This window comes from Loxodonta africana, chromosome 7 (genome assembly GCF_030014295.1).
Source record: "Loxodonta africana isolate mLoxAfr1 chromosome 7, mLoxAfr1.hap2, whole genome shotgun sequence".
In the NCBI taxonomy this organism is placed as follows: Eukaryota; Metazoa; Chordata; class Mammalia; order Proboscidea; family Elephantidae; genus Loxodonta; species Loxodonta africana.
This window is the reverse complement of record NC_087348.1, coordinates 92,049,341-92,077,260: the sequence shown is the minus strand read 5'-3', so window position 1 is coordinate 92,077,260 and position 27,920 is coordinate 92,049,341. Positions and strand designations below refer to the sequence as shown.

At 49.0% G+C, this 27,920-nt stretch overlaps 2 protein-coding genes across 2 annotated transcripts in view; one reads left to right on the top strand and one right to left on the bottom strand.

The window, feature by feature from the left end:
- The window catches only part of CHRDL2 (chordin like 2), a 37,584-nt gene extending 13,457 nt beyond the window's left edge, over positions 1–24,127 (top strand). Inside the window, exons 2-13 of the mRNA XM_064289513.1 lie at positions 149–261; positions 3,740–3,833; positions 5,828–5,970; positions 10,815–10,908; positions 11,214–11,388; positions 12,559–12,751; positions 14,557–14,725; positions 15,714–15,908; positions 18,576–18,749; positions 19,792–19,846; positions 23,293–23,385; positions 24,037–24,127. Of these exons, the coding sequence (XP_064145583.1) occupies positions 149–261; positions 3,740–3,833; positions 5,828–5,970; positions 10,815–10,908; positions 11,214–11,388; positions 12,559–12,751; positions 14,557–14,725; positions 15,714–15,908; positions 18,576–18,749; positions 19,792–19,846; positions 23,293–23,385; positions 24,037–24,127 (1,589 nt within the window). The remainder of the gene's footprint in view (positions 1–148; positions 262–3,739; positions 3,834–5,827; positions 5,971–10,814; positions 10,909–11,213; positions 11,389–12,558; positions 12,752–14,556; positions 14,726–15,713; positions 15,909–18,575; positions 18,750–19,791; positions 19,847–23,292; positions 23,386–24,036) is intronic.
- The window catches only part of POLD3 (DNA polymerase delta 3, accessory subunit), a 109,357-nt gene continuing 96,045 nt past the window's right edge, over positions 14,609–27,920 (bottom strand). The window contains exon 14 of the transcript XR_002783644.2: positions 14,609–14,703. The gene's annotated coding sequence lies outside the window, so the exon portion shown is untranslated. The remainder of the gene's footprint in view (positions 14,704–27,920) is intronic.

Below are 27,920 nucleotides of genomic sequence, written 5' to 3'. Positions count from 1 at the left end.
CCCTGTCCAGAAGAGCATGAACAGCAGATTCTCTTGTGCCTAGGCGATCCAAATTATATCCTTCCCAGAGCCAGAAAGAAAGAAGGATGACGTAGGGTCTTTGGACTAGAGCCTCCTAGGACTAACCTAGCACTGATTTGTTTTCTAGGTCCAGACATGTTTTGCCTTTTCCATGGGAAGAGATATTCCCCTGGCGAGAGCTGGCACCCCTACTTGGAGCCACAGGGCCTGATGTACTGCCTGCGCTGTACCTGCTCCGAGGTAGGTTCCTCTGGCCACCTGAGTCAGGTATGTCTGGGACACCTCAAGAGAAGTCACCATGGGGTGGGGGGTGGGGGGAAGGCAGCGAGAAACTCTGGAGGTCAGGAGCACTCTGGAACCAAGGCCCCTAGAAATGTGCTGCAGCTGAGGGACTTGGGGCAAACCACTTCACTACTAAGTACTCAATATATGCATAAGAGTAGATGGCTACTGTATATCTCCCAGAAATAAGTCACACAATGTGTCAGTGGCTGGGCTGGGATGAAGACCTGGGTCTCCCATCTCTCATCTCAGCCTTCCTTGCACCTGGAGCTGGTGCCAGCTTCTCTGCCTCCTTGTGCAGTGGAGTAGACCTTACCTCCCCTTCCTTCCTTTTCATGTACCATTTCCTCCAGCCACCTCTCCTGCCACCCTGCTTTAGGATGCCTTCCTCCAACTCCACTGGTCCAAATATTTATTCTTTAAGGCTTCATCCAATGCCACCTCCACCAGTAAGCCTTATGTGATTCCTCAGCTGGCAGTGCTTCCTTCTTCTGGGCTTGTGTATAAGTTTCTGTCTCTTCTTCTCACTGTGTATATATGGTCACTGTGTTGTCTGTGTGAGTTACTGCCCCTCCTAGACTGAGTCCCTGAGAACAGGTCTTCCTGGCCCTCACTCATGCCTAGCATGGTGCCCTACTGAAGGCTGAAAACAAACTGGGGCAAAGACCATGTCTTTTTCACCCAGCATCTTCTACAGGGCCTTGCCTTGTGAAATAAATGAGATCCCCATATGGTCCAGAATTCTTAGGTCAGGCATGAGGTTGGAGGAATGGGGAGTAACTTCGGATGTTTGAAAACCCCTGGCTTTAGCCTGGTGCCCAGTCTAGTTGGTATGAAGTCCTCAGTTCTTTCTGTCCAGGGGTTGGTGCTTGAGGGGAGGTACACAGCTCCCAACCGAAGCCTGACCCTTAGCCCCATCTCTTTCCCTTCACAAAGCCAAGACAGGAGTGCAGGTGGCCTATAAGAGCCTCCCTTGTAAAAACAAAGTCAAAATCCTCTGAGGTGGGAGCAGAGAAGAGCTCCTGAGCAGATACTGGGAGTGGGTGGGCCAGCCCCTCTCCTGACTCTGACCACTGCAGTCTCACTCCTCTTGGGATCTTTCCCTCTGATTCCCCACTGTTTCTACCATGTTGGCCCCGGGTAGAACTCTGACCCAAACAGGAACATAACCCTGCTCAGCTGCCTTGGTTTTCCTTAGCACATCTGAGGCCAATCAGCCTTTTCAGAAAGAACTTTATGAAATATAGCCAGAGAACAGAAAGGAAACCATAACAGAAAATTCCAGACACATCACATGGTTCAGTAGACAAAGTCTAAGTTTTGTGACCCATTGGAGCTAACTCATTTCTCCCTTCCCCAGAGTTCACACACACAATTTCTGTCCTCAACCAAAAGTCCTGTTGCCAATATCTCCAAAACACGCCCTGAATCCCTCCCCTGCTCTCCACTATGACTGCTCCCCCTAATCTAAGCCACCTTCATCTCTTGCCTGAGTTGCTACACGAGCTTCCTAATTGGTCTCCTTGTCCCCCCTTCTAAATACCTTCTCCATACAGCAGCCAGAGTTATTTGTTTCTGAACACAAAACAGACCGTGGCGTTCTTCTCTTAAAAGCCCCCAATAGCTTCTAAAGTAAAATCCAATTCCTTTTGCTGTGGGCTACAAGGCACTGAGTGATCTGGCTTCTGCCTTATCTGCCAACCTCATTTCATACCTGCGCTCTGTGCTCCAGCCACTCTGGCCTTCTTTCAGTTCTTCCAGCACTTCAAACTCATTCCCACTTGAGGACTTTGCAGTTGTTCTTCCCTCTTCCCAGAATGCTTTTCCTGGGGTCATCTCACTCGTGGCTCCTTCTCATCTCGCAGCTCTTAACATAAAGGTTACCTCCTTATGAGGGCTTTCCCAGCAGCTGTTTCTAAAATAGTCTATCCCTGTCAACTCAATCTCATTACCCTGTTTTATTAGCATCGTGAACTTAACATCTGAAGTTATCTTGTTCCTTTACTTGATTACTTTTTTATAGTCTATTTCCTGCTGCTAGCATATAAGCTCCATGACAGTACAAATCATGTCAATTTTATTCACTGCCATACGGTCGCTATGAGTCGGAAATTCCATGACTCGACGGCAATGGATGGGTGGTGGTGATATCCCTGGTGCTCAGAGAGAGCCAAGTGCCCAGTAGGCATGCAGTGAATATTGAGTGAATGAATGAGTCCATGCTCCACCCACCAGAGGCAGTTCAGATTCATGGAAAATACATGGACCCTGCTTACCAGCTGTGTGGCGTTAGGCAATCTACTTAACCTCTCAGAGCCTCTTTTTCCATTTGTAAAGTATGGATAATAGAACCTATGTCTAGGGTTGTTGCAAAGATGAAGTGAGATAATAAATTTATATATAATGACCCTATCTAGTAGCCACTTGATAAATGGTAGCTATGATTTCCTGAGAGGGACCCTTCGGCTGCAAAGGGCTGTTATCACCCGGCTGGCGGGCCTCCAGCCCTGCCCATGTCCTCTCAGCTCCACGGCTATCTCCATCTTAGTTCTTGCTGCAGAGTTGCTGATCATCTCCATCCCTTGGCTCCTCCAAGGCTGATATCAGGAGAGGGATTCTAACTCTTAGACCACACAGTCCCTTCCACTGCATCCCAGTTCCTCATCTGAGGGGCTCTGTTCACCCTGTCGACTAGATGGTGACCCTCGTAACAAGGGGAAGAGCAAGGCGTGAGAAGCCAGAGGAGGGGCCAACAAACTGTCTGGCAAGCTGAGTTGGGAAGCATTCCAAAAGGGTGGTGGTTCCCCCCGCCTCCAGCTTCTCTGTTTCTGCTCATCTCTCTCTGTGTTTCTCTGCCCCATTCTTTGAAGTACTTGAAAAAGGTAAAGAACTTTGGGGCCCTTATTCTCTGGTGCCAACTCCAAAGGCTTTGTCCAGGGTTACCCAAACCTCTCAAAGATTTAGGGAGTGGGATCATAAAACCCTGCGTCTTCTCCGCATCAGGTTTTCAGTTTTGTCTCCATCCCAATCAGCTTCGGCAGTGTGTCACATTCCTCTGTTAACCATAAGGCACAGGCCCAGAGTTAAAAGAACAAAGCTCTGGAGTTAAAATAACAGTCAAAGCACCAAGATCAATGTCAAAAGAACTCAAGCCCTTTACTTATGTTTCTCAAATGCTGTGAAAGGGACACAAAGTCCGAGCGAACCCATGAATGGGTTTGCCCTCCTCTGATGGTGGGTAGGAGTGCAGATGAGTGGACCAAGCAAGATCCCCTTAGTGGGCAGGGCAAGGGAAAAGACTGGAGACATTTGTTTGTTTTTTTATCCCATCTCAGGGCAGTGGTCAGCAGTTGGGGTGATAGTTTTGAGAGAGAGCAGGTAAGGGTGGGAGGCAATGGCTCTTTGGAACCAGAATTGACCCCTGTGTCCCCTTTAGAGTGCCCATGTGAGTTGTTACCGCCTCCACTGCCCACCCGTCCACTGCCCCCAGCCTGTGACTGAGCCACAGCAGTGCTGTCCCAGGTGTGTGGGTAAGTAGCCTCCCTCCTCCCCTTTCTTCAGCCTTCCCATTGCCCAGCAAACCCTTATCTCACTCCCAGTGCTGTAGCTCTGGCAGAGGGAGGCCCATGGAATGAGAGGAGCAGTCTCTACCCCTCAGAGGTATGGAAACACAAAGATGCTCAGGGGAAAGAACATCCTGGAGGGCTGGGGTAGAGGCAACTTTCTAAGTCTTAAGCAGGTGTGCATGGCAGGATGAGGGAGAGAACGTGAGAAGGGGCTGAAAGAAAGAGGGGCTTGTTTGACCTGTTGATGGGCACACTTGGGCTCCAGTCTCTCTTGGGCTGGCCTGATTTGGAGGGAGTGGATGTGCTCTGTGGAACTGGAGGTGAGTGGGCTTGGGCTGGGAGCCCTGCAGAGAGAATGCCAGGGGACTGTCACCCTAGGCTGAGAATGATCCAAGGAATTGCAGTAGATGTACCCTGAGATTTCTCCCAGTGCTGAGATTCTGGGACTCCATTGGTCCTGATGCTAAATGTTTATGATTCCATGATTTTAAGATTCCAAGAGCCTCTGAGACTGGGATTCTAGGAAGTAGAGGTAAGAGAGAAGAGGTGGCATGAGAAAAAATTGGCCTATCAAGTAAACGGCCAATGAGGGTCAGCCGGTGGGGAGGCAGACTTAGAAGTGGAAACAGACGTTGAGAGGACGATTGATGTTGAGAAACATAAAGAGGGTGATGAAAAGGGGACTCCTGAGATTTACCTCAGCTCTAGGCTCTGGAACTAGGACTTTCCTGGTGAGCTGGAGACCCCTGTGGAGTATATCTGTGGAAGGGCTTATTTTTCTAAGTGGGACCCCGGTGGGGAGCTGACAAAGGCTCTGACTTGTGTCATAGAGATTCCTGGCTCTGGGTTTCCTTGTGGAGCAGGGCTTCTGAGGTTTGTCCTGCTCACTGAGGGGGCATCTCACCTCTATGTCTGAGGCTTACTCCAGGGTGCCCTTACCTCTACTGGCTGACTTTGGGACTTCCCCCTCTGTGCCTTGGCCTAGGCCTCTTCTTCCTCAAATGCTCTTCACTCCCTTTCTCTTTCTCCCATCTGTCCCTTTACCTGCTTGGGTTTACTTGTTCTTCAAAACTCAGCTTAACTGTCAGCCCCTTCAGGAAGTGTTCCCTGACCACTCCATTCCCCAGCTGAGTTAAAAGCTCCTCCTTTGTGCTGCCACAACTTCTGTGTTTCCATCTTCCCTAGCCCTTACTGTACTAGTGTCATTACTCATGACTTGTCTCTCTACCCAATTAGATTGTGAGTTTCTTGATGGTGGAGGCTAAGCCTCATGCACCACTCCATTCCCAATGCTAGTATGGTGCCTGGTACGGAGAAGGTGCTTAGTAAAGGTGTTGAATGAATGAACAAGCCTCAGATCTGTAGTCCTGTCAGAACTGGAGGCTTACTTCTCTCCCCTGCAGGAGGAAGACTGACTGATTGGCAGGTGATAGGGAGAGTCTCTGGTGACCACTGAATAACAGGAGCTTACACCACGCACGGGGGACAATCTAGAGCACCCCAGCTGACTCCACTACAATGTAACTCCACGAGGGCAGAGACTTTGAGTTGTTCACTGTTGCCTTCCCACTGCCTACAACAGTGCCTGGCACTAGGAGGTACTCCATGAGCACTCGTTGAATGATGAGTGAACTCACTGGAGCCCCACATGCCAGTGGAGCTAACGCTTCTGGCCTTTCCTTTTTGCTGGTCAGGGCTGTCTCAGACACTGAGGAGCTGAAAGGCCATGTTGGGGAGGCATGGGAGGGAGTGGCATGGTCAGTAGTAGATATCAGCAGGATCTCTTGCTTTGCTCCTATGGGGAATGCCTGGGATGGCTGAGACTAGAACTTCATTGAAATGTCAAGATGGACTAAAATGCAAACTCTTCAGAAAAGTTGTCTGGTTAATTCTGGCAAAGCTCTTAGATCCACATGAAACCTCATTTTCTTCTTCCTTCTGCCCCTCCTCACCTGCAGAGCCTCACACCCCCTCTGGACTCCGGGCCCCCCCAAAGTCCTGCCAGCACAACGGGACCATATACCAACATGGAGAGATCTTCAGTGCCCGAGAGCTGTTCCCCTCTCGCCTGCCCAACCAGTGTGTCCTCTGCAGCTGTACGGTAAGAGCTTCGACTTTTCCTTTAGCTCAAGCCAGTGGTCCACGGTAGTATGGACTAGGGGGAGATTGTTACCCCTGGTTTAGGGTACAGTAAGAATGAACGGGCTCACAGGGAAGGGAATATCTGGCAGCTGCGGTTTGAGGTGTCCTGCCCCTAGCTGAGTCAGGTGACCCTCCTCTGGGCTCCCGCGCTCTCTTAAACTTCCTCTGTTACAGTGCTGGTCACCTTGCAATGACATTTGCCACTTCTGTTTCCCTCACTAGACTCTGCACTCCTTGAAGGGAAGGAACAGACCCCATTCACTTCTGTATTCTCTGCTGTTTCCGGGCCAGGCCCTGGCACACAGAGGATGACTGTAATGATTGTTGAATGAATGAATAAATGAATGAATGATAAAGTGAATGATCAGTTATCAGTCCTGGGGCCCAGAGACAGGGCCTAGCTTGTCTCTAACAAAGAGAATTTAATCTGAAGCTGCTTAAACACCACCTGTCTGTGGTCACAGTGGGCCCAAAGCCAGGCAGGGCTGACTCTGCTGTTATCAGGGGACAGAAACTGCAGCCAACAGGACCTAATCAGGAAAGTCTTCACTCTCCGCCTTGGAGGATTCTAGGCATGGCCCTACTGCAGGTTTGCAGGTGGCTTTCAGCATGCCACTCCTTCCCTCTGGACTTAGGTCCTCATCTTGCACTGGCGGTAGAGACACCTGCCCTCTCGATTTTCTCACTATCTGATCATCAAACTTCTCTGGGCCTCAGTTCATAAGGGATCTCTAATGTCCTCTCTGTTTAAAAGAATCATTTGATATAGCAGTGATGCAGGGCTAACAGACCTAGACTAAGTGTTGAGGGACCCATGTTTGAGCTCCAGCTCTGCCATGATTCATTGTATGACCTTGAGCAAGTCACTTCTCCTGTCAGGGCCTGCCTCCCCAACTTTTTTATTGTGCTTTAAGTGAAAGTTTACAGTTTCAGTTCGTTTCTCATACAAAAATTTATATATACATTGTTATATGACCCTAGTTAACTCCCTATAATGTGACAGCACACTTCTCCTTTCTACCCTGTATTTCCTGTGTCCATTCAACCAGCTCCTGTCCCTTCCTGCCCTCTCATCTCACCTCTGGACAGGAGCTGCCCATTTAGTCTCATGTGTCTACTTGAGCTAAGAAGCACACTTTTCACAAGTATCATTTAATGTCTTATAGTCCAGTCTAATCTTTGTCTGAAGAATTGGCTTCAGGAATGGTTTCAGTTTTGTGCTAACAGAGAATCCGGGGGCTATGTCTTCTGGGGTCCCTCCAGTCTCAGTCAGACCATTAAGTCTGGTCTTTTTATGTGAATTTGAGTTCCGCATCCCATTTTTCTCCTGCTCCATCAGGGACTCTCTGTTGTGTTCTCTGTCAGGGCAGTCATTGGTGGTAGCCAGGCACCATCTAGTTCTTCTGGTCTCAGGCAGATGGAGTGTCTGGTTTATGTGGCCCTTTCTATCTCTTGGGCTCATATTTCCCTTGTGTCTTTGGTGTTCTTCATTCTCCTTTGCTCCAGGTAGGTTGGGACCAATTGATGCATCTTAGATGGCCACTTGCTAGCTTTTAAGACCCCAGACACCACTCACCAAAGTGGGAAGCAGAATGTTTTCTTAATAAACTTTGTTATGCCAGTTGATCTAGATGTCCCCTGAAACCATGGCCCCCAGACCCCCACCCCTGCTACTCTGTCCCTTGAAGTGTTTGGTTGTACTCAGGAAATTTCTTAGTTTTTGGTTTAGTCCAGTTGTGCTGACTTTCCCTGTATTGTGTGTTGTCCTTCCCTTCGCCTAAGATAATTCTTGCCTACTATCTAATTAGTGAATACCCCTCTCCCTCCCTCCTCACCCTCGTAACCATCAAAGAATGTTTTCTTCTGTGTTTAAATCTTTTCTTGAGTGGTCTCATATAATATTTGTCATTTTGCGACTGACTGATTTCACTCAGCATAATGCCTTCCAGATTCATCTGTTATGAAATCTTTTGCTAATTCATTATTGTTCTTTTATCATTGCATAGTATTCCATTGTGTGAATATACCATAATTTGTTTATCCATTCTTCCGTTCATAGGTACCTAAGTTGTTTCCATCTTTTTGCTATTGTGAACAGCGCAGTAATGAACATGGGTGTGCATATGTCTGTTCCTGTGAGGGCTCTTATTTCTCTAGGATATATATTCCAACGAATGGAATTGCTGGATCATATGGTACTTCTATTTCTAGCTTTTAAGGAAGTGCCAAATCATTTCCAAAGTGGTTGTACCATTTGACATTCCCACCAGCAGTGTAGAAGTGTCCCAATCTCTCCACAACCTCTCCAACATTTATTATTTTGTGTTTTTTGGATTAATGCTAGCCTTGTCAGGGTGAGATAGTATCTCATTGTAGTTTTGATTTGCATTTCTCTGATGGCTAATGATTGTGAGCATTTCCTCATGTATCTGTTAGCTGCGTAAATGTCTTCTTTGGTGAAGTGTCTGTTCATATTCTTTGCCCATTTTTTAATTAGGTTATTTGTCTTTTTGTTGTTGAAGTTTTGCAGTATCTTGTATATTTTAGAGATTAGATATGGATCGCATTTGTCGTAGCCAAAAATTTTTCCCCGTCTATAGGTTGTCTTTTTACTCTTTTGGTAAAGTCTTTGGATAAGCGTTAAGTGTTTGATTTTTTAGGAGCTCTCAGTTACCTAATTTCTCTTCTTGCCTCCCATCTTTTTAATGAAAACAATCTGTTGTGGGTTTAAATGTGTTCCCCAGAAAGATAAGGTGAAGTCCTAACACATGGTACCTGTGAATGTGAAATAGGGTTTTTGTAGATGTGATCAAGTTAATTTAAAGTCATTGGGGTGGGCCCTGGAGCCCTGGTAGTACAATGGTTAAGCACTCAGCTGCTAACCAATATGTCAGCAGTTCAAACCTATCAGCCACTCTGTGGGAGAAAGATATGACAGTCTGCTTCCATAAAGATTTACAGCCTTGGAAACTCTATGGGAAAGTTCTCTGTCCTACAGGGTTGCTATGAGTTGGAATCGACTCAGCTGCAGTGGATTTGGGTTTAGTTTGGGCCCTAATCCAATACGACTGGTCTCCTTATAAGAAGAGAAGAGATACAGACACAGAGTGAAGACGGCCATGTGAAGATGGAGGCAGAGATTGGAGTTAAGCTGCTGCAAGCCAAGGAACACCTGGGGCTATAGGAAGCTGGAAGAGACAAGGAGAGATCTTCTCCTACAGGCTCTGGAGGGAGCATGGCCCTGCCAGCACCTTGATTTTGGACTTCTGGCCTCCAGAACTGTGAGAGAAGACATTTCTGTTTTAAGCCACCCAGTTTGTGGTACTCTGTTTCAGCAGCTGTAGGAAAGTAATTCTGGGCTGATCTGCCTGAGGCTTAGAATCTGAAGGTATCTGGGCTGCAGAGCAAACACTTACAAATAGTGGAATGATTACTTATAAATCAACCTAATGAATGAGTTTTGCAGGACCTGAGCTTCTTGCAATGATTTAGTATATTGTACCTGTTGTAACCCTACTGCCATCAAGTTGATTCTAACTCATAGCAACCCTAGAAGACAGGGTAGAATTGCTCCATAGGGTTTCCAAGGAGCAGCTGATGAATTTGAACTGCCAACCTTCTGGTTAGCAGCCAAGCTCTTAACCACTGCACCACCAGGGCTCCAATCCAGGTTCATGGAAATGCTTTGTGTTTACAAACAACATCTCATTAACCCTTAGAAGGATATCATTATTCATTATACTCTGAAATTGTGGCTCAGAGTAGTTAAGTGACTAGCCTAAGGTCACAGAGCTGGTAAGCAGCAGAGCCGGCATTCAGACCCAGGCCTACATGACTCCAAAGCCCATGCTCTTTTCTCCACACTGTGCTGTTTCCTAAGGAGTGACATGGGGCTGGATTACGAAAGGGCTGTGCAAAGAGACAGAAATGATGGTGTTGGGGGTGGTGAGGTGACAGCATTCTTTGACTCCTTTGTTCCTCCACTCTGGATACTTGGGTCTCCCTGTCTTTCTTCTCATCCCTGTTTATATGGGACTGGCTTGACTCCTGGCTGCATCTGAGAGGTCAGAATGCTTACTTCTCGGGTTCATAGGAAAAGGACTTAAGGGAATATCACTTCCTCCCAGGTATATTGTGCCTTACAGTTTAAAAAGGGTTTTCACAACCATTCCCCTCACTTGATCCTCACAACCCATCGGGGAGTGCTCCCATTTCACAGGGGAGGGAACTGAGGCCCAGAGAAGAGAAATGACTCACCAGAGGTCATCTGGCCTCCTGGTTCCCAGAAGTAGTCTTGCCTTTTGAGGTTGGGTCCTAAAGTTAGAGGCCTAGGCGAAGATGAACCCAAGGTACTCACCTTTCTCTCTCCCTTATGCTGGACTTGCTGTTCACACAAGGGGAGAAGGACATGAATTTCTATAGGAAAAGCCTGAAGCCTGGGCTCTAGTCCATTTTGCCCCAACTGTCTCTCTGATCTCAGATGGTTCATGCCCCTCTTCAGGATCCCCTCACCTGTAGGATGGGGAGATTCCCACCTCACTAGTTTGCTCTAAGAACCTAGAGAGAGATTGGGGGTGAAGCACTTTGAAAGCTGAAGAATGAATGTTACCTTCAGGACCTAGAATGGGAGTGGGAAGGTATAGGGGACTCCTCTTCCCAGTGGGCCAGGTGTTGCCCAGCAGGCCCCCCCGCTTCCCCACCTCAGGGGAGGCCACCAGCCCATTTGCCCCGAGGGAAGGGAGTTCTCCAGTCCCCCAAGGCTGGCATCAGAGGTCATTTCTCAGCCCCTGTTTGCTCTGTCAGGAGGGCCAGATCTACTGTGGCCTCATGACCTGCCCTGAACCAGGCTGTCCTGCACCCCTCCCGCTGCCTGACTCCTGCTGCCAGGCTTGCAAAGGTGAGTCTACCCTGAGATCTGGCAGTGCACAGCCTCACCCCACAGACCTAGCCATAGGTTGTTAGAACATCAAGGGATACACATCAAGTGGCAGGCTATTCCTTCCTCAAGGGCAATGTCTTGAGGCCTCCAGAAAGGAAAGCTTGAGGTGGAGGCTGAGGTACCACTTATTTTTGATTGGAATCCCAGGGAGCAGGAATGAGGGGAAAAGGAAGTGAAGCAGGAAAGGAGGGAGAGACAACACTCGAATGTGTTTTGGAGCTGGCCTCCTCTAGACAACAAGTGTAACTGCTTGCTCTAAATAGCCTTCTGCTTCTCAGAAGAGCCTGGGGGTGGTAGAGGAAAAGGTAAGAATTTATCCATCAGCCATCAACTCCCACTGGCCAAAGGTTCACCCCAAGGTGTTAACTTCTCATACTGCCCTGTTCTGCATGCATGTGTGGGTTCTTGGAAGCCCTGGGAGCATGAGGCAGGAGTGGGGTGAGAAGGGAGACTGGGGTGGGATAAAAAGTTGGAGGTGGGAGACACCGATATGAGGTGCTAGCCTGAGGCACAGGCATGAACGGAGCTGCTATAAGGTTGAATCTGAAGGAAGCTGGTTGGAGGCCATGCAGAGCTGGGCACTGCAGCAGTGACTGCAACAAGTGGACAAAGTCTCTGAAATCAGATGAGGCCAAGAGAATCAGCAGTGGCACATGGGACAGGCAGGAACCACGTCTCCTACTCCTGTCTTCTTCATGGCAGGGCTGGGCTCATCAGGGCTCAGAGAGTATCAGTCAAGCTGAATCCAGGTAGATTCTCTGTATAAAACAGAGAGAGGCCACAACATTATCTAGTGAAGGGTGAACTAGGCTTGAATAGAATGAAGTGCACAGTTGGCTAGACTCTTCCCTGTGGGCTGGGGTAGATCAGGAAAGCCTCCTGGAGGAGGCAGGACTCGGGTGGGGGGTGCACCACAATAGAATGCTTCCACAGATCTTAGTGTTATGGAAGGGGCACTGGACCAGGAGTCAGGTCCTGGTTCTTCTAGCTAGCTCCCGCAAATCCGTTCTTATTCTGGACCTCAGTTGCTCCACGTATACACTGAAAAGTTAGCCTTGGTGATTTCTGTTGGGCAGTCTAATTCCAATGTTCCGGGTCTTTGAGCCAGGAATGCTCAGTGGGAGCCAGACTATATAGTGGGGCAGGGACTAGGGAGAGAGAATCCTACTCAGGGCCTTAGGAAGCTGCAGGGCTCCAAAGGGTTTTGTGTACTGGTTTTCAGGGGAATGAGAGACAGGGGGTTTGGGGTATTAAAATTGGAGGGGCAGAGGGGCTAGAGGTCAGGACCCTGGAAGTGTATGGTGTGTAAAACCCAAGCCTGGTGACTTCAGTGTGGTTACCTGGGAGACTAGCTGCAGGGATGGGAAACCAGGCCCTTGGGCCATCTATGACAGGCACTGAGGGGCATGGCCTGGTGTCCCAGAGAGGTGACTTTTAAGTAAGAACTGAGGAAGATGCTCTGGTTCAGCCAAGCATTCAGTCCTAATGGTGACCAGGAGGTCAGCTTGGGGAAACCAAGGAAGCAGCCCATTTGTAGGGACTCAGTCAGCTCAACAGGTGGAGGGGGGCTGTAATGAGAAGCAGGAACAAGTCCTTGCTGGGGCAAAGGGACCTGCTGGAGATTTCGGGTGACAGAAGTGGCTTTAGGCCTTGGAGGGGCAAGGCCTATAGGTGGAGATCTGCAGGGCTCCAACCAGCAAGGCTGAGGAGGCCCAGGCTGACCCAACTTCCCTTTGGGTTTCCAGATGGGCCAAGTGAGACACCAGCTGAAGAGGACCCCATGCAGTCACATCGTGAGGTGGTGAGTGCCGGCTTTACTGACAGGGTGGGGAGAAGAGGAGATGGAGGAGCAGGTCTTCAGGGCCTAAAATTTCCATGACTCTAGAGCAGGCAATACCATTCATTGTCCTCATTTTCACTTATCCTCTGGGTTAGCTACATTAGTCTCCACTATGTTCCATATGCTCTTCCTAGCCTGGCCAGAATATGGCTGATGGGCTAAGAGGGGCCTGGGAGAAAAAAGGTCGCCCACACAGGGCAGGAGCAGGCCCCAAACTTTGCGATTTACCTCCTGGAAACTTCTTGTACACTCTTCCATCCAGGACCTGTGTCTGGTCTTAGTTCAGGCCACCTCTAGGAGGCACATTCCCCTGGGGAAATGGCCTCTGACTTGGACCAGCCTTCCCCGCCCAGCTCCTGACTCTGTCTGGGTCTAACTCTCTGTTCCCCTCTATCTTGGCCCCTCTCGGTCTTAGTCTAGAGTTTATAAAAGGAGTGGTAGTCTAACTGCCCAGCTCTCTCCGGTCTGAGAAGGAAGAGGTGGGAAAATGGACTCACTCACTGACTCAAGTTCTGTGCTGTGTCTACAGTTTGAACAATTCCACCTGCTCTTGCAGCCTGGGTTACCTGCTCTTGCATCTGGGCTCCCTTTCCCAGAAATTCCCAAGGGGTCTGAGCAAATTCACTTCTCCTTCTTCCTCTGCCAGCTCATAGCTCCTTCCCAGGCTGGCCCTTCTTGGCTAGGGGCCAGTAGTGCAGAACCTGTGCCATTCTACTCCCTCTGCTTCCCATCCTCTCCCTAGGAGGCATTGTGTTAAGTAAAACTCGCCCAGGCTTAGTTCTGGGCCCTGATCAGCTACTTACTGACCTGCTGGATGACTTGGGCAAGCCACCTTTGGGGACTGGGCTCTTCAATACCTTCTTGCCTACATTCCACTCAACCAGAATTTCCTGGGAGCCTCCTATGTGTGTGGGCCTGTGCTGGGACCACTCCAAGGAGGTCTTGTGTGCTCAGACTCTGGGCCATCAAAGGACTGACTCAGAGGCTGGACAGGGCAGGAACAGGCTGAAGAAGAAGAATGTGAGTAAGTCAGAGTCAGTGAGGAAGGCAGGAAACCTTGCCCCTTAACCCCAACCCACTTGCTTGTCTCTCATGGCCTGGCACTACCCAACCCCTGGATAGACTTTCTTTCACCACACAAATTTAGCTGTCGCTGCCATCCCTCCTAAAACTTGGGTCCTAGAGGGAAAGGGCCTTGGGGTCTTAGATTCTAGGGGCTCAGGAAAGGGGGCCCCGGGCTCTGGAGATTCTTTGTCTCTGGATGGGGCCGGCTCTTAGTCTCCCCACTGTATGGGATTCTGGGACATAGTGAGATCTTCAAGGCCCATCCGTCCCCTTATCTCATCACCTAAATCTCAGACAGAGAAGAGTTTCCTGACTCTAATCCTCACTATATTCTTTACTTTCTGTTTCCTAAATATTAAACTGTCAAGGTCCCTGATCAGTTATATTTCCAAGATCAAGACCTCAGCAACCCCCTCCTATCCCACCCCAAGGCCCTGGCTCTGACAAGGCCTGAGAAGGGCTTGGTAGAGGCTGGATTTCCAAATCACTGTCCTTTGAGCCTTTTCAAAGATGCATTATCTGAGAGCATCTTGGGCCTCCTCGGAATCTCCTTTCTGTGCCCAGACTATGCTCTCTCCTCACGGCAAGTCCTGCTGGGTCTGCCCTCAGGCCTCCTGCTGCAGCCTCTGTCTTGCTGCTCCTCAACCTACCAGTGGCCCCTGGCACTCATTAGTGATCTTCATACTTCCTGCCATTTGCAGAGACATTCCCAGGATCTGTGCTCAAGTGACGGTGGGAGAAAGAGAGGCCTGAGCACCCCAGCACCCACTGGCCTCAGCTCCCCTCTGGGCTTCATCCCTCGCCACTTCCGACCGAAGGGGGCAGGCAGCACCACAGTCAAGATTGTCCTGAAGGAGAAACATAAGAAAGGTGGGAACTGAAAACTCTCCAATCATGAGGTGGGAAAAGGAGCCCCAACTCCTCTCACGTCTCCCCCCTTTACACCCTCCATTCAGCAGTTCCCCCTTCACCCTGCCACCCCGCCATCCCTGCTCCCTACACCACAGCCCTATGGACTCACAGAACATGAAAACAGAAATAATCCTTAAGGTCATCAGATCTAAACCCCCATTTGACAGATTAGGACACAGAGGTTCAGAATATTGAGTTAGAGTCAGAACAAAGACTAGAACTGAAGTGTTCTGACTACTGGTCAGTACAACAATACTTTTTTGAGCATCTCCACGTCTTTGCTGGGAAATGGGAGAGACAGAACAGAGAGATGAAAAATTATCCCTGCCCTTGAAAGGCTCATAGATTAGTCAGGAGACAGACATAAATAAATGACTACAATATAAGGAAGTGCTGTGGGAACATTTTTCAACAAAGGAAGGAGGGATCGTGCTGGGCAGTAGGAGGCCAGTCCGGATGGGGCAGGGAAGGAGGCCATGTGGGCAGCTGTGGCAGCAGAGGGGAGGAAAGACGTCTCAGAGCAGTCTGGCTGGTGGAGCAAGAGAAGCCATGGAGGCTACTGAATCGCATCCCACTTTGTCCTGATGGAATACTAAGGCTGAGAAAGGGAAAGCAACTGGCCAGAGTTTGTTCACACAGCCAGGTAGCAATAGAACTTGACCTGGCTTCTCCTGACTGCCAGGCCTCTCCTTACTCCACTAGAGGTGGCTTGTGAAAGACAGAAGGAGGATTCTCCGTCTTCAGCAAGCACTTACCCTGAGTGCTGAGATAAGGGGGATGTCAGCGATGGGGGAGGGTTTCATACCCTGGCCTCTATTCGCAGGCACTGTGACTGGGCCAGACAGTGGAATGGGGGCTCCTCAAGGCCCCACCCACTGGTGGACCACAGGCTCTGGCCTAGGTTTGAAGCACTGACCCTCCTCCCTTTCTGTCCTCCTTGGCCCAGCCTGCGTGCATGGTGGGAAGACATATTCCCACGGGGAGGTGTGGAACCCAGCCTTCCGCTCCTTCGGACCCCTGCCCTGCATCCTGTGTACCTGTCGGGATGGTCACCAGGACTGCCAACGTGTGACCTGCCCTACCGAGTACCCCTGCCATCACCCTGAGAAAGTGGCCGGGAAGTGCTGCAAGATTTGCCCAGGTAGAAAGAGGCACTGGGGCCAGGGGGACAATGGGCACTGGGGACAGGGAGGGCAATGGCCAGAATAAGCCCCAGGTTTCTCTGCCCAGGGCCGCAGACACTTGGAACATCTCAGACATGGAAGGACATGGACTCAGGGTTTATAGAAGCACAGAACATCAGAAACACAGAAGTGGAAAATGTCAGACTCAGAAAATACTAGATTTATGGAACCATCAAATGTTATAGATCCAGAGTCTCTCACACAAACACAGAATCAGATAATGTCTGGGACTCTATGTAGTCATGAAGTCTTAGGCTACTGGAACTTGTAAGCATAATCTCCAGTGTTCACTGAACACTTAGAGTGTGCCAGGTAGGTATTCTACAGGCATGAATTAATTTAATCCTCACCATAGTGGACAGAGTAGGTATCTTTATCTCCATTTTACAGAATGGGAAGATAAGTACCTTGTCCGAGATCACACAGCTGTAAGTGACAGAGCTGGAACTTGAACCAAGGTCTGTCTTACTCTAAAGCCTATGCTCTCAACCACTAGTATCTTCCTTTCTCATTCAACTCTCATCTGCATATGGGAAAATTGAGACCAAGAGGAGAGAAGGGACTTTCCTAAGTCACACAGCAAAGTAGCAGTAGAGCTGGAACTAGAACTCAGGCCTCCAGGCTTGCTGGTGGGTTCTTTCAACAATGTCATGTGACTCTAGGGTTAACAGGTCTGTAGGAGAGACCCTCAGAGTGTCTCACTGAGATGAGCAGCTTGTGGTTTTCCACAGCACCTACTGGCAGAATCAGGCCCATTCTCTCAAACCAGGAAGGAAGGCAGGTGAGTTAGAAGGCAAGAGTTGAGGTTGGGGCCTGACTGCCTCTGCTAGAAGGTTAGGTTGGCAAAGCTGAACGGAAGGGGGTGAAAAACAGTTGCCCTCAAGTCAATTCCAACTCACGGTGACCTCACATGTGTCGGAGTAGAACTGTGCTCCACAGAGTTTTCAAGGCTGTGACCTTTTGGAAGCAGATAGTCAGGCCTTACTTTGGAGGTGCCTCTGGGTGGGTTTCAACAGCCAATCTTTCGGTTAGTAGCCCAGCACTAACCGTTTGTGCCACCCAGAGACTCCTGAAAGGAAGGGAAGGGGGACAAAAAAAAAAAAAAAGAGAAAGAGAAAAGAAAAGAGGAAGGAAATGTACACCAAGCACCTACTATGTGTCAGGTACCGTGCTGTGATTCACACATGCTGTTTAATCCTCACCCCTCAGTTATATCACAAATGAGATAACTGAGTGATTAAACTTATCTTAAGTCTCCATCTGTCCTAGAATTTAATGTCAGGATATTTGAGTTGCTTACTTTCTTATTTACTTCCCCAACTTACTGTTGTGAGTTCAGACAAGTTACTTTACCTTTTTGAGCCTCAGACACGGCGTTGAAGAAAATGCTTTGTGGATTATAAATCAAAATCCAAACATAAAAGATCATTATTACTTATCCGAGTAGTATGCTATTAGGACAGGTTCAGGGGGAGCATAACAGGAACGGGGCAGGAACACAGCAAGGAGTGGGGAATTCAACTTGAATTCTCTTTGAGACTGGCTTGCCCCTGGGCTCCTTCGAACACTCCTGGTCTTGCGCTCCACCCCAGATCCCAGGCCCTTTCCCTTTAAAAATATCGAGACTGTAGCCTGACAGGTCTTAGCTAGACATCTAGGAGGACTTCCTAACTAGTAAGAGTCTAGAAGCGAGGTGTAGGGACTTGGTCCTTCAGTCCCTGAAAGATGGTCTAGGGAATGTGGGTACACTGAAAGTCCTGGGGAATGTCCTTGGATCGCCAGCACATCAGGCTTTAGAACTGGATCCAATCTGGCAGCAAAAACATCACTACCACCATTATGGTCACTATGATCATGTTCACGGCCACCTCTCCCATTACCACAAACCATCACTATCACTACACTATGGTCACTATAATCATGGTCACCGCCACCTCTCCCATCATCACAAACCATCACTATCACTACTGCCATCATCGCCTCAATGTCCCAGATTTTCATTCTATTCATTGAGAGCCTACGCTTAGTGGTGTGTGATTCAAAAGACAGAGGTGATGCAGTTCCTGCCCTTTACGTAGTGGGTCTCTTTTAGAGCTAAAACATACCCGAGAGGAATAACTATAAGGCAATGCAAGGCAGCATGGGTTTGGGGGTGTGAGTGAGTGGCATGAGCAAGAAGGTTTTTTTTCTTTTTTAATATATTTCTTAATAGTAAAAATACATATAACACAACATTTGCCAATTTAATGTTTTTCACATGTACGATTTAGTGATATGAATTACATGAATCATGCTGTGCAACCATCACCAATATTCATAAGCAAGAGGCTATTTAAAAGCTATGATGGGAGAAATCAGGGTGGGCCGAGCTGTTCCAGGTGGGGTGCTGGAAGAGGCTGAAGGTGAGCTGAGCCCTGAAGGGTGAGAAGTTTTCCGATGTGCTAATCAAGGGGAGGTGAATGGGGGAGATGCCCCTTCTTGCCTCCCCAGAGACCTCCTTTTCTTCCCAGGGGTACTTTACCAAAGACCGTAGAACCTCTGAGGGGGATGTCAGACCTGGGGCCCTCTTCCTGGACCTACTAGGGGTGGGGAGACAGCGTTCACGAGCTCTTTGTCTCTCCCAGAGGACAAGGCAGACCCTGGCCACAGTGAGATCAGTGCCACAAAGTGTCCGAAGGCGCCCAGCCGGGTCGTCGTCCACACGTCAGTGTCCCCAAGCCCAGACAGCCTGCGCCGCTTTGCCCTTGAGCGTGAGGCCTCTGACCAAGTGGAGATCTACCTCTGGAAGCTGGTAAAAGGTGAGCATTGGCCCATTCCCAGCTGGATGTGCCTCAGGCCTGTCCCCCTCCCTGTACTCCAGGCCCCACATGGGCCTTTTAGATGTCATGTTGATCAGGTGCCTGTGGTCTAGGAAGACCTGCCTCTAGCTGCCCTTCCAGGTTTAAAAGACTCTGATTTTAATACACAGGAAGATAATAATTCTGAGTCTGTGGGTCTCTGACAGCTCTGATAAGTTCACTCACTCTGAGATGCCAAGGCCTCAAAGTGCTCCCTCTCCTGGGAGGAAGGAGTTGTAGCACCTTGAAAGGAGTCAGGAGAGGCTGATGCTTGCCCTGATGAAATGAATAGATCTCTAACGGTAAAATTTTAGCACTCTGTCAGCTGGGGAGATATTTTCATGCAACAGTGCCCACACAGCACCCTCAAAGCCGGAGGGCCTTGAAGCTTTGCTACATGGCAGATTCCACCACTCCAAGTTAAGCTGATATTACAGTATATTTCTCATTCTGTGAGAAAGGCACCCTATTCAACAAGCTACTCATATCACCAACTGAAGATCAAAAGGGAATTACTGAGAGTTCAGCCTTGAAAACAAAGGCCCCTGGGTGACACAAACAGTTACGCGCTTGACTACTAGCCCAAAGGTTGACGGTTTAAACCCACCCAGAGGTGCCTCAGAAGACAGACAGTTCTGCTTCTGAAAGGTCACAGCCTTGAAAATCCTACGGAGCAGTTCTACTCTGCACACTTGGGGCTGAGGGCAACTAGCAACAATAACAACCTTTAAAACATAAATCCCCTCGGTAAAGTAAAACGTTAAGCCATGATCCAAACTGAATCCTTTGGTGTAAATTAGCTCTAAGGTTGCTTTCCCTTACTGATGGGTTTGGCTGGGGATCAGGGTGGGGGTGGAAGAGGGGGTAATAATAAGAATGATGATAATGATAATGACAGCCAATGTGTGTAGCACTTTAGAGTTTACAAAGTGCTTTCACATTCATTATCTCATTTGATCCTCAAGGATCCTGAGAGTTAGGCATTATTATCCTCATTTTACAGATGAGGAAACTGAGGCTCAGAGAGGTGAAGTACCTGGCCCAAGGCCACACAGCCAGTAAGTAGAGGAGCGGGAGCTAGAGCTCATGTCTTGTGACGTCAGATGTGGCTCTTTCCCTGCTCTACTCTGCCCCTGTCATAGGAAGAATGGACGAAGAAAGTGGAGCTGTTCAGCCTGGAGAAGAGGACTCAGGGGGACAGGACCGCTGGCTTCATGGCTCTGAAGGGCTGCCCCAGGCAAAGGGAGCAGCCATGTTCTGAGTGACCTCAAGGATCAGAACAACAAGCAGGGGCTTTGGAATCAGACAGAGCTGGGTTCAAATCCTGGCTCTGCCATATCTTAACTGCGTGGCCTTGGTCAATCACTTGATCTTTCTGGGCCTCAGTTTTCTCTTCTGTTAATTGGGGAGGAGGGTTTTGGGAGGATTAAATGAAGTAACATACGTAAGCCCCTGACAAATAGTAGGCAGTAAAAATATTAGTATCCTTCTCATTCCACCCCACCAGTTGATTGGAGTTGTAGAAAGGCAGGTTTCAGCTCAATGAGATGAAGAACTTTTTCATACTTAGAGCCTTCCCACAGCGGAAGAGAGGGAGTGAGAAATGTGTACCTTCAGGGGATGTGAGCAAGCAAGGGCTGGGTGGGGATTCTGTCAACAGCTGGGGAGTTCTGGTCAGCTACCCTCATGAGTCTCTTCAGTCATGAGATTCTATCCATCGCTGGGCAGGCGCTGGCGGCACTTTTACTCTGGGCTTGCTGAGCTGGGCAGGGAAGGCTTCATGGAGGATGAGCTTGGGGCTGGATAGGATTTAAAGAGGCAAAGAGCGGTACATCACAGGCAGGGTGGTAGCAACAGCCTCCAACTCTGGCTCTAGAGCTCCTACACCCTGTGCTCTCTGTTTGGTATGTCACAGGCACCTTGTATAATGTGCCTCATTTAATCCTCATAATAAATCTGAGGGGTATCCATTAATGCCCTCATTTTGCAGATAAGAACACTAAAAGGTAAAATGACTTGCTCAAAGTCACACAGTTTAAGCAGTAAAGCAAAGATTCAAACCTAAGTCTGGCCATCCTCAGAGCCGCCTCTGTACCCAGGACCAATCTATCACTTCCTTTCAACAAAGTAGTGGTGGCAATGCCAGGTCCCATCATCCTGTCTATAGCAAACCTCCTCTGCATCTCCTGACCCCCAGGTTACCTAAATGCCCCATCAGCTGCCTCATTTCTCCCTGCACCAGACCACGAGAGTCAAAACAAACACTCCCTAGGTCTGATCCTCAGTGGGAACTGCTTGCTCTGTTTACTCACTTAAAAATCGTGGAGACAGTAGGCTTGAGGGCTGGGAGAGGAAAGGGAGAGTTGGGCTGGAAACAAAGAGAGCAGATGGATGCTGAAACCCGTTTAAGGCTGGGCCATGCCACAGTAGGGCGGGTCTCAGCAACCAGAATCTGAGCAGAGACTTGGTTTAGGGTTAGGGGCCTTTTAGATTCCTAAGTTTTAGAGTAGAGGGGGCCTCAGGAGCCTCCATTTCAATCCATGCCTAGGAAGGAAGTTCCCTACAGCTTCCTTGATGGTCTCTAGCCTCTGATTGCACACACCTTCACTCCTACCCCAAGACAGGTTATTCATTTCCAATACTGCGAATGGCTCCGCCCAGAGAAGGATTTCTTCACACTGAGCTGAGCCTGACCTGGGACTCATCCACCAGTCCCAGCTTTGCCCTGGAGGTCCACAGAGCCAAACTGCCCCTCAGACTTGGTACAGCTCTTCAAAGGGCAAGAGACACAAACATGACCCTTGGTCTAGTTTCTGATTCCAGGCCAAAGAGCCCAGTCCTTTCAATCATGCTTTACAGCTGCAGAGTGGGGACCTGCCATCATCCTTGTCACCTCCTCTCCAGTCTGTCTAACTCCTGGGGCATGTGCAGCCCCTGAAGCTGACTCTGTGCTCCAGCAGAGTCTGAGTGGAAGGCCTGCCTCAGAAGTACCTGTCCCCAGCTCATGCTCTTTGCCTGACTTTGTGATGCAGCCCCTGGGTGTCTGAATGAAGCTAACTCTCAAGTGTGCACTCCCCTTGCCTTTGAAGCAGGTCTCCTCCATGTCCTCAATCTTAGTATCTGTGGCGGGGGTCCCAAGGGCAGTGTGGGCATTCGCTGATTCCTGGAACTAGGCCCAGGAACAGTGCTGTCTGTGCTGCCCTTGGTGGGATCCCCTTCTGATTCCCATAAGCAGGGCCAGTTCTTGATTTTCTTGAGGGTGGTGTTGGCCTAGCAGAGGCCTTGCTGACTGCATCTGTTCTTTCTGGCCACAGACCCTAGTAGTAACAGCTGGAACGATCTTACAGCCCATGTGCTCCAGTCTCAGTGCCATGTGTGATGCCAGTGGCATCCTAGTGGCCAGCTCCCCATGGGATACAAACATCAGGGGATCCAGTTAACACCTCTTTCCTCTTCAGAGCCTGGCCTAGCCACACATATCTACCCATCCATCTATCCATCCACCCAGGGATTCCCTCATTTATTCTACATACCTAATAATGTGGGTCAGGCTCTGACAGCCCAGTGAGGAACGCCCTCCAGGGGTTCCCAGTCTGGTAGGGGGAGCAGGAATAGACACAATGATAAACATTAGAAATAGGTACCATGATAGATAGAAGCCAAGTATTGTCGGTACCCCAAGGAGGAAGTTCTAACTGCCTGAGGAGGTGTTAAGCTAAGTCTCGGGGGATGAGTACGAGTTTTGTCGGGTGGACCAGGGCAATAGTTGAAAGTGTTCCAGCAGGGGGAGTTGCATATGCCAAGGTTGCCCCCCTCAGGGGACTTTGGCTGGAGCCAAGTTGATTTTGGCTGGAGCACAGGCAAGGCCACTTGGGGGCGTTGGGGTGAACTGACCATTGGACTGAAAGGGGGCTAGAACTCAGACACTTGTTAGTTTTTTGTTGTTTTGGTATCTGAATAAATGCACTGACTGATTTTTATCGTAAGTTCTATGCCCAGAGAAAAGCTTGACAAAGTCATATGGGTTGGTCCTTCCTTCCTTTCCTCCTTTCCTCCCTCCCTCCCTCCCTCCCCATCCCCACCCTTCCTTCCTTCCTGCACCATGGACAGAGGAACTGTGTGGGGACGGAAGGGTGATTGTGACAGGCGCGTGGGTGACAGAGAGAGGAGGCCAACATGCATGGCCTTTACTGTGGAGGTGATGGGAGGTCAGGGAAGGATAGTGAGAGGGGAGCATGCCCATTTTTGAATGACTGTGGTAAAAATTATGGATTAGAGTGGTAAAGGAGTTAGGAGTCTAATGTCATGACCCAGGTGAGACATGATGGGGATGGGAGAAGAGAGAGATTCAAAACATTTAAGAAGGTGAATCAACAGGATTTGGCATCTAATCAGAATGGGGGTGGGGAGGAAAGAGACCAGGTCAGGTTCGTGTCTAAGTCACCCTGTTTCACTGACCAAAAAGTTCTGCTATTCTTGCTCATGCCCTTGTCTCTGCCCCCAGGAATCTTCCACTTGATTCAGATCAAGAAAGTCAGGAAGCAAGACTTCCAGAAAGAGGCACAGAACTTCCGGCTACTCACCAGCACCCACGAAGGTGGGACCTGGGCTGAAGAATGGGGCCTGGACAAGAGCAGGGATAGAGGCTGGAGCCTCTCGTTAGTTCCCAGGCTGCCGGTGCTGGGAGGAGGGGCCGTAGGGGGGGAGCTGTCAGCCACAGACGTCAGTTCCCGGCATAGGAATCCAGTGGGTGTCTGAGCCAGAGATTTCCCAACTCGGTGAGCGGGAAGGTGAAGCAGAGCTGGCTGAATTTGGACTTAGGGGTGGCGGGAAGACAGGGCTGCAGAAGGGGAAGCCTGAGCCCTCCAAACCCTGGTGCTGCCTATTCCCTCTCTATGGGCACATTTCCCATAGGCTGGTGGAGTAGGACACCTGAGACCCTGCTAGTCACTTTCATAAAAAAAAAAATTTTTTTTTTTTTTTTTTTTACTTACACTTAGGAAGACAGACCCTGCAGGTGGGACAGGGAATGACAGGTGTCAGGAAATCAGCCCAGCCCACAGAATTAGGGTGTTTGAAGTTCAGGTCATGTGCCAGAACTGTGTGATGGAGACACTCATCTTCTTTCTCCCTGTGGGTTCCAAACCCTGGCCCATTCAGTTCCTCCTTGCTCTAAGCTTGCCCACCCCCACCCACTCTGCATCTGTTGTACACATTCTCACACACAACTCTTCTGCCTTCTATGCAGGTCACTGGAACGTCTTTCTAGCCCAGACCCCAGAGCTGAAGGTCACGGCCAGTCCAGACAAGGCAACCAAGACCTTATAACAAAGACCTAAACAGTTGCATATATGAGCTTCATCATTTTTGTTATTATATATTAATAAATAAGAAGTTGCATTACTCCTTAATTCAGCCTGCTGTGTTCATATCCAGATGCCTGTGTGTTCTCACAGTGACTTCGCAAGGCAGGCCTGGTTATCCCTATCTTGCAGGGGTGGAAACAGATCCAGAAGGGGCAGAGACTGGCCCCAGTCCTCACGGTGAGTCATAGCTACAGCCAGAGCTAACTCCCCAGCCTCCCAGCCCAGGCCCTTGTCTGTCACCATGCCTTCATCCCCTGAGTTCACAGCATTTGTCCCTAGACCCTCAACCATGGCATCTCCTTTTATGGGCAGCCCCCTTCCATAGTTCTTTTGGTACTGAGCCTAAGTAGGAAGGCAGGCTAGTTAGCCAGGAAAGTGGGGGAATGGAGCCTCAGAGCACTTTCCCAACCAATATTCCAGGGATCCTTACAATTGCCAGGCACACTTTACAATGAAGAAACTGAGTTTTGGGAGGAACAGTATTTGCCTGAAGCCACAGAGCTGGTTAGTAGCAGATTTGGAGTTGGAAGCCAGGTCTCTTACTCCAGGCTAACACTCTTTCCCCTGTTCCACACTGTGACCAATGTTATAAGCCCAAATATCCTCGACTCAGAGGTTTTCCAAGACTTGGCAGCCAGATTTCCAACCCCAGCACCATGGTCTGGGAAAGCCTAACAATGACAGTTAAAGACAACATAAACAGTTTATCCTTCCCAAGTGTACAATTCCTTGCAATTTCAAAGATGTTTTAACACCCATGGTTTGACTTAATTCTCACCATAGATGAATGGTGTGTAGGAATTACCCACATTTTAGAGAGGAGAAAACAAAGGCTCAAGATCAGCAAATGTCTTCCCCAAAGCCTCATGGTGATGAGTGGTGAAGCCAGGACTAGAACCCCGGGCTACTGACTCCCAGGCTGATATTCCCCAGTACCGATTGTCTAAATTATCCCTCATCTTATGGTTCCCCCTCCCCAATCCTGACTGGAAACCCCAGAGAGTGGTGGAGAGTGGCCTATTGGTTGGAGTTCTGCCAGTTGCAGCCACTTAGAGCGCCCTGGATATTTTCCCTCTAGCCTTGGTCTTGTCCCTGGGATTTCTGAGGTCCAGCGAATCTTCTAAGCAGCCCACCTAATGCCACCCTCACTGACCAGGAACAGGCGTCACCCCTTCCCCAAGCTCCCTTTGCCAACTCCCAGGAGCCTGGTTTGAGGAACACGGTTGGAATCTTACCTTGTCCTCTGAGTAGAAAGACATCCACTTCCTCCCCCTTACAGCTTCCACCTGTCCCTCATAGAGAAGATTCATCGTTTTAGCCTTGCTTACTTAGTGAGTTAACTTGGGACTCTGGGGTTAGTTCTTTTTTTTTTTTTCTAAGTAGGTATTTTTTTGTTTTTAATTGTGCTTTAAGTGAAAGTTTACAATTCAAGTCAGTTTCTTATACAAAAACTTATGCAGACATTGACATGTGACCCTAGTTGCTCTCCCTACAATGTGACAGCACACTCCTTCTCTCTACCCTGTATTTCCCATGTCCATTCAACCAGCTCCTGTCCCCCTCTGCCTTCTCATCTCACCATCAGACAGGAGCTGCCCACATAGTCTCATGTGCCTACTTGAGCTAAGAAGTATACTCCTTACCAGTATCACTTTATGTCTTATAGTCTAGTCTAATTTTTGTCTGAAGAGTTGGCTTTGAGAAGGGTTTTAGTTTTGAGCTAATAAAGAGTTCAGGGACCATGACCTCTGGGGTCCCTCCAGTCTCAGTCAGACCATTAAGTCTGATCTTTTTACTAGAATTTGAGGTCTGCATCCCACTCTTCTCCTGCTCCATCAGGGATTCTCTGTTGTGTTCCCTGTCAGGGCACTCACTGGTGGTAGCTGGGCACCATCTAGTTCTTCCGGTTTCAGGCTAATGGAGTCTCTGGTTTATGTGGGCCTTTTTTTCTCTTGGGCTCATATTTTCCTTGTGTCTTTGGTGTTCTTCATTCTCCTTTGCTCTGGGTGGGTTGAGACCAACTGATGCATCTTAGATGGCCACTTGCTAGGTTTTAAGACCTCTGGGGATAGTTCTGAGGCTTTTAAAGTGTGGGAATCCGAAAGCTCAGTCATTCACATGGTGAACCCCAGCCATCCTACAAACTAGCTCAGATATCTTCTCAGTGACGCCTTCCCAGACACCCTGTTCCACCTCTGCCTCCTGCACAATGGCCTCTCCTCTTTCTGGAGAATGGGGTTGGAGGCCAGAATCTGTAATCAGAGGCAGCTCCAAGGTCTCATGACAGGAATGGATTTCCCTGTATACTTTTCCCAATGGTGCAGGCCAAGCTGCCTCCCTGGCTTCTCTGATGGGCTTACCTGAAGTCTATAATGTTTATTCCAAACCGTTTTCACCATGGGAGGCATGTTCAGCACATCAACGCCTCCTGACTTTGGTCCAGAACTTTCTAAGTGTCATTAACACAAAACTTGCTTTGTAAATTTTTAAGTGGATCTACCATAGTTTTCACTGCTCTAAGTTGTTGTCTGTTTCCTTCCATATATTTATTCATAAAGCATCTTCTGAGCTAGTCCGGTGTAGGCCTTATGGTAGACCTCTGACAAAGTGAGAGAAACTCGTATCGCCCTCCCTGACGAAAGGGAGCCCAAAGTTTTGAGGAGGAGACAGAGGCAACACATAATAATGATGAGTGCTAAGCGCTGGGACAGCAGGACCAAGGGGAGGCTGAGAACACCTAAGGTGGCTCTAAGGGATGAGTAGGAGTTAGAAAAAGGTAAATGGAGAGAGAGGAGGGTGGGTGATGGTATAGGAAGAGAAAACTGCATGAAAGATTAAAAAAAATAGCATATTATGGGGAGAATTACAAACAGCTCACTGTTGCTGGTTAATAAAGTTTGAGGCAAAGAGCAAAGGAGGTAAAGCTGAATATCCAGCTGAAAAGCTTTGGCTTCATGCTGAGCCAGCAGGGAGCCTTGGAAGGGTTTCAAATCCTTTGGTCAGATTTGTGTTTTCCAAAACTGGCTGGGTGAAGAATGGCCTGGCAGAGAGAGACTAAGGCCAGGTAGACTGTATTGTAGGAATTCATGACAGATGACAATGGCCTGGGTAGGAGAGAAGCAATGGGAATGGATAGTGGAGAACAGAGTTGATGACTGACTGGACATAGTGTTGAGAAAGAGGGAGATTCTAGTGTGTACCTGGGTGTCTCACTTAGTTGACTGGTACAGAACACAGGATAAGTTTCAGCTGAGCACACATTGAGTCAGAAGTGCCTGGGAGATACCTGAGAGGAAGTATCCATAGCCCTTTGGATATATTATGGGTCTGAAGAAAAGCCTGAGCTAGATATGGGGATTTGGGAGCTGTCGGCCTGTGGGTGGTAACTAAAGCCGGGAGAGGGGAGGACACTGAGTTGAAAGAGATTATAGAGTGAAAAGAACAGGACAGAACCCTGGAGCAACAGCAAGGGAGGCAAGCGAAAAAGCAAGGAGACTGGTGGCTGAGAGGTCCAATAAGATACGGCCTGAAAATGGGCCTCCGCAGGGACAAGGAGGCTTCTGGGAACCATGGCAGCAAGCAGTGTCAGGAGAGCTGAGTTGCAGAAGCTGGCACTGAGCCAGTCTCTAGGAGGTGAGGAGACAGAGACAAGACTTCTAAGAAATTTGACAGAAAACAAGAAAACAGAGGCAGGGCAGTGGCTAGCTGTGGACATGAGATGGCAAAATGGGATGGGAGAGACTTAAGCAAGTCCTGCTCATGAGAA